The 6,497-nt window shown below is 33.5% G+C and overlaps 1 protein-coding gene across 1 annotated transcript in view; it reads right to left on the bottom strand.

Moving 5' to 3' along the window:
- Positions 1 to 5,779, bottom strand: part of LOC111089156 — a 25,854-nt gene extending 20,075 nt beyond the window's left edge. The window contains exon 1 of the mRNA XM_022401088.1: positions 5,416 to 5,779. Coding sequence (XP_022256796.1) covers positions 5,416 to 5,587 — 172 coding nt within the window. The 5' untranslated portion in view covers positions 5,588 to 5,779. The remainder of the gene's footprint in view (positions 1 to 5,415) is intronic.
- Between the last annotated feature and the right edge of the window lie 718 nt (positions 5,780 to 6,497).

Raw genomic sequence — 6,497 nt, 5'->3', positions numbered from 1 at the left:
GAACAATATTAAGGAAGAGGCAGTGTTACGACATCGAGGTCACGTGACTAGTATCACGCCACGTAGTTCTCGAACATTCACGTCCTTTCCTTAAATCTCAGGATCCTTCTACATATAGTGTAGTCTTGTATATATAAGACAGTCACAAATTGACGGCAACAATATGTGTGTAATTGAACTGAGTATTGTTGAGGTGAGCACGTGAGACGTTCGTTGAGAATTATAGCGTTTGTTATAGCGCGACTGTTGAAATTAAGTGTATCGCAAAGTTATATTCAAAAAGAATAAACCAGTTTTATTTAAGAAAGGGCTTGTGTCGCTAAAGTTTTGTCGGAACGAATTTATGGAAAATTAATTAACGACCAGAGACGTAACAGTACTGAGAGTTCCAGCCCAGTTTTAATGTTTTTAGTTAATTGTTTATAAATATTTATAGTATTTTAGGATACTAAGACTACTAAATTAAAATAAAGGATTAAAATAAGTGTTAGTTAAATAAGAAGGAAATTTTATTTAAATAAGATTCAAAATTACTGTTTTCACTATTATTTGGTAGCTACTAAATCTTACATAAATTACATAGAATTAGAAATCAGTTCAATGTAGCTAAATGTGTACATCTGTAGTTCTGTTACGAACTATTAATTTATAGCATCAGTAATAATCAACAGGGGATTTTAGTGTTAGATGTGTCTAAAAATTTAATCTATAAAACTGTGAAATCACTTCATTTTGGTTAATCTTACAAATATTGGGTGGCTGCAGATTGCTAATACTATTATTAGTGAATTAAGACTTACATAACCTATCGACAATAAGTGACCACTGGGTATTTTAAGGCTGTCCTTATGCTTGCACACCCACCCGTGGAAGAAGCAAAAATTTTAAATCATCCTTTTTTATTCATGAAATCATAGATTCCCCTCTTAAACTCCTGTAAAGTACTGCTTTCCACTGCTACCGATAGCAGTTCATTTCTTAAGTCAATCAGTTTCTTTACTGGAGCTTAGCCTAGCCTAGTATTTTTCAAAATCAAACTTGTATCCTTTCTTCTCATTATCCTCACAATACAGTACAAACAACAGGTCTTTATCCTATTGATCCCGCATATAATCTTAAAAACTTTTATAACATCATATCTTACCCTAGTTTTCTCAAGAGAAAATATTAAAAGATCTTACCCTATTCCTAAAAGGTAACTCTTTCATCCCCCAGATCATCCTTATAGCCTTTCTCTGCAACCTTCCCAACAAGTCAGTAAGTTTTATTAGATAAGAATACCAAACTACACAGTATTCCAGGTAAGGCCTAACTCGTGTATCTAATAAAAGCAAAAGATGGAGAATCAATAGGATGATAAAGAGCCAGAAGGTCACAGGGAACATCAGTAAAGAAACTTTTTTCTACCTCCTGCAAGGTAGCTGGTCTACACACAAGGGGTCATCACCTGTCAGCAAAAGCCTTGAGATTGTTACCTACTCAACTAATTCTTGATTTCTGAAGAGAGAAATTACCCCTTTAATTTATAATAATTATGTTTATAAATACACCTTAAAATTCTATTGGTTTCATTGTTAGCAACAGATCATTGCTTCAATGGCTTGCATGGCTTATCCACCATTATGTACAGATTATTTTCTTCGGTCACATTATCAATTTGGTTTCAATCTATATTAATGTGTAATTCAACTTATGATAACCCATGTGCATTACTTTATATTTACTATAATTAAATGATCATTTACCAAATATTTGTATACCTTACCCATAGATCCAAGTAATTCTGCAACATGTTTAGATATTCAACACAGACAGAATTACCACAGAGTTTAATGTCAATGGCAAAATGTCCCTTCAGTAAACCCATGCTGGTTTTCATTTACACCGTTACATTGCACTAAATGATTTTGTAAAGCATCTTTCATCAGACTATAATTTTCCAACTACAGAAGTAAGACTAACTTTCCTATAATTTGCAGGGCAATTCTGACCCTCCCCTTTAAAATTAGAACATAACTTTCCAATCCTCAGCCATTTGCCCACTCTCTATCCACCAACCAAAAATATGAAATTGCAAATCCCAAGCAGTGACCCATGAGGCAATCCACTAATAACTAGTTGTCTGATCCAAATACTCTACAAATTAATAGTCTTTCCACAACCTCCTCCAATGTGACTTTCTTAACTAATATTTTGTGTGACATCTCATCAAAAGCTTTTTCAAAACATAGATGCATCAGTCTACACTCTTTCCATTAACCAGTTAATAAACAACATTCAAATAAAAAGTTTCAACATGGATTCACTATAGAGAAAACTGCCCAAACTAATCTCTAACATTTACCATGAATGTTGTTTATTAACTATGTTGTTTATGATCAAAGTTCACTTGATGCTTTTGTGAAGTTTATTTCATCAAACTCTAGTTTTCCCACTACAGAAATAAGCCTAACTAACCTATAATTTCCAGGACAACTCTTTATCAGCCTCTTTAAATATATGATTAACATTAACAACTCTCCAAACTTCAAACACTTGCCTACTATCTATTGACCTACCAAAAAGTAAATAAAAGACAGGCATATGAGTTTGTAGTTAAATACAAAGCTACAAAACGAGTTATTTGTGCTACGTCCACCACAGGTATTGAAACTCGGCAATTAGCATTATAAGCCTTCTGACTTACCACTATCTTACTAAAGGGCAGGCACACAAGTTTCTCTAATTGTACTAAGAATGTTAAGGTACTACAGAACAACTTGGATCAAATGTCTGTTAGACAAATATTTGGCAAATCATGTTTAACCTATTCATTGTGGCTGGGACATATTTCCCAGTGCTCCCACCCCCTCACACGACAACTGGGACAAATTTTTCCCATTGTTGATGCTGTTTACACCTTCTTCTGCTGGGTCCGGGTTCATCGTCTTGGCTAGCATCATTAGATGGAAAGCTAGCATCCTCTTGTCTCATTGACTATTCATCATCACACATTTGAACATCACTTGACTTACTTTCACTATCTTCTAAGCTGAGTCAAGTGCATCAAGCATATTTATATAGTAATTAGAGTTACTACTCACCATTATAGCAATGCAGGCACGGTCGGCATGCAGTTGTTGTACATTCCGTTTTGGCATCTTGTTGTTTACTGAAGGGCTGAGTGGAAAACACTGAGGGAAACCATATATCAACATTAGATGGGATGTCAAGAAACATTCTCCAGTTCATTTTACTTCCATATGTCATGAGCTGCAATTGTGAATGACAATGGGAAACATTTGTCCCAGTCACAGTATGAGAGGGTGGAAACACTGAGAAACGTACGTTGCAGCCACAGTGAAAGGATTAATTACAGTAAATGCAAAGTAATGTATTTGAATTATCATTTTTTTATATCATAAATTTGATATAGATTGGAGTCCACTCATATATATAATTGTGTTACTGAAGAAAAAGATTTTGGCAAAGTAATTGATAAATCACTTAAGCCATCAAATCAGTGCTCTGGTGCTAGTACTAAAACTAATAGAATTTTGGGGTGTATTTGTAAACATATCAATAACCAATCAAAAGTAGTAATTATACATGTCAAAAGAGGTAATTATCTCTTTATACAAGTCATTACTTAGGCCTCACTTGGAATACTGCAAAAATGTTTTAAAGAAAGGATACTGAACTTATTGGAAAGAGTTTAGAGGTGGGATACTGAGATGATTACAAGACTAGAATGGTTATCTTATGTGGATAGGTTAAAATCTCTTTTCTCTTGAGTGAAGAAGAATAAGAAGTGACCTTAGTGAGGTTTACAAGATTATTCAGATGTATTATGGATGATGTTGTAATGTCGAAACATGTAGAGTCATCAACTTTTTGAGGGCCATACATAGGCCTAAATAAAATGTTTTTAATTGTGTACCAGTTTAACGTTGAAAATTATTTATGATTTTAGACTGGTTGAATTATGGAATTAGTTGCCATCAGCAGTAGTGAAGGCCAGCATTTTAAAAGAACTTAAAAGGGGAAATCATAATTTTCTAAAAAATAAAGGGTTGGTTTAGATTTTTACTTTTCTCAAGGGTGGATGTGTTGGGACAGATTTGAAGTACCAAATGATGCCTCATTGTCTGCATGTTATAGTATGTATGTGACATATGGTGACTGCCAGTTTGTCCACAACTTCTGACCCTACTATTAAAAAAAACATACTACAACTTCAAGTTACAAGTAAAGATTGATAGAATGTGAAACAAAAACTTAAAATAGTTTCTTCACAGACAAAGGCTTATTACATTTGTTAACACTACATTCTTTTGTCTGTTATGATCTTTTAAGAAGAGTAAGTGTATTATAGCACTTCAACCACAGTATATCTGCCACATCCACTGCCAAAGATGTTTTACTCAATGCAGAGCTTATCTGGCCAGCTGGAACAGAACAAACACAATAGCAGTTGGAACACTATTTATATAAGGGTGGATTTGATTATTATTTTTATTGGGTATGGAGACAACCTTGAAGGATCAAGTGGCTGACCATTGTCCATGTTATGTTATATAAATTAATAGTGGAGGTTCCAAAAATTCAAATTTACAAACAACCATGTAGCCACCTAATAAGATCAGAATAGATTTTACAGAGCTTAACAATAATCCAAGAGTTTAGTCACAGAGTGATACTTCTAATAATAGTGGAGATTAAAAACAACTATAAACTTTCATAATGAAAAAACTGAATGAATAGTAAAAAAATAATTCTGATGATGGGTTAAGAAATGGCATAAATGTATCAAGAACTAGTTTTCATAATGTTATCCTCAACATGCACTGTCTTCCTGGAAACACTGAATACTATGCCTAGAACTGCTTTAAATTTTAATTAGTCACAACTGCTAATTTTCCCTCCCACCTCAAAAATAAACTATGTATAAGATACAAACACTTATGCCAAGTACTTTACACTTTCAACTTCAATTTTTAGTACATATCTAAACTAAAGCTTACAAAACAAAGCTCTCTTATTCACACATAAACTACAATAGTACAAAATACTTTATTCTTTTCATTCCTAATCAAAACTAGAAGCCATTTGATCCATCTACGCTATTCTTTGCATTGCTACTACTATTCTACTTCTAGTTCTACCACACATTACAGAAAACTCACAATATAAATATATATACAACTTTTCACAAAATAAGTCTCGCTCTGCAATAAATTAAAAATAATTTATGAACACAACAGTTGAAGCTAAAGTTTAAACTGTTCGTACTATCAGTATCATATTAATTATTATAATTACATTTACAGTTCATGCGTTTTTCATAATATTAATAACTTGTTGCCAAAGGTAATCCATACTATGCCATGACTCCATTTAATAATTAATAGGTTTGTGGTTTAAAATCCAAATCACCTTGATCAGCCGATAGTGTATTATTGACACTTTGTTGTTCACTGCCCTCTCCCTCGTCCCCGTGATTGATGGAAGTTTCGTTTTCCCCATCAACGGTCAACTTCACTCCAGTAAACATTGCTTCAGTTTCTTCTGTACTTCGTTGTTGACTAGCAGTGGCACTGTTACTCATGTTAGTCTTTGGCAAAATGTTAATAACTGTTAAATTTCTCAAGCTGTTTAATCGTTTAGAACTTTAAGAAAAGTACCTAACATACGTTAAAATTAGATGTAAATTGGTACTACTGACATAGGAATATGACACGACTAAAATATACTCTTTACAAATAAACGTAAGTCATATGCTACAGCTTTCCTATGTTGATTGGTGATTACTAATCCGACGCTTAGAACGTCACATCCAAAAACGAATTCTGGAGCATGTTTCTACCACTGGACCATAGGAATAATGTGGAACGAAAATAATCAGGAATAAAATTCACTGATTTCTGATAATATTGAGAGATTATTGGTCAGTGACATATGATTTAAAAGCAATTTTATTCTTCTTGTAGTTTTTGTGAGGAAGACCAAAAACACTTCTATAGTTCTATTAAACCTTAATTTTTATTCGTATCGTTGCAACGTTATTCTTTCGTTGTGTTACGTCTCCGTTTGTTAATTAATTTTCCGTAACTTCGTTCCGACGAAACTTTAGCGACACAAGTCCTTACTTAATAAAATTGGTTTATTCTTTCTGAATATAACTTAACGATACACTTATTTTCAACAATCGCGCTAAAACAAACGCTATATCAACGAACGTCAACAATACTTCTGACTGCAGTTCAATCACTCACTATCTTCACACACATTACATTCCCGTCACGTTGTCACCCTCTTTTATATAACAGACTACCCAATATCTAGTAAACGCTAGAGCATTCGCCAAGGTACAGGATAGTTCTAGAAACGTGGCGTCACACTAGTCATGTGACTTCGCTTACGCAACATTGCCCCTTCCTTTGTATTGTTCGTCCCGAACAATAACCACATACAATAAACCAATAACAATTAACAATAACTTAATTAACTGTACAAAA

Source organism: Limulus polyphemus, unplaced genomic scaffold (assembly GCF_000517525.1).
Source record: "Limulus polyphemus unplaced genomic scaffold, Limulus_polyphemus-2.1.2 Scaffold5396, whole genome shotgun sequence".
In the NCBI taxonomy this organism is placed as follows: domain Eukaryota; kingdom Metazoa; phylum Arthropoda; class Merostomata; order Xiphosura; family Limulidae; genus Limulus; species Limulus polyphemus.
The sequence above is the reverse complement of the archived record's forward strand: the minus strand, read 5'-3'. Positions and strand labels throughout refer to the sequence as shown.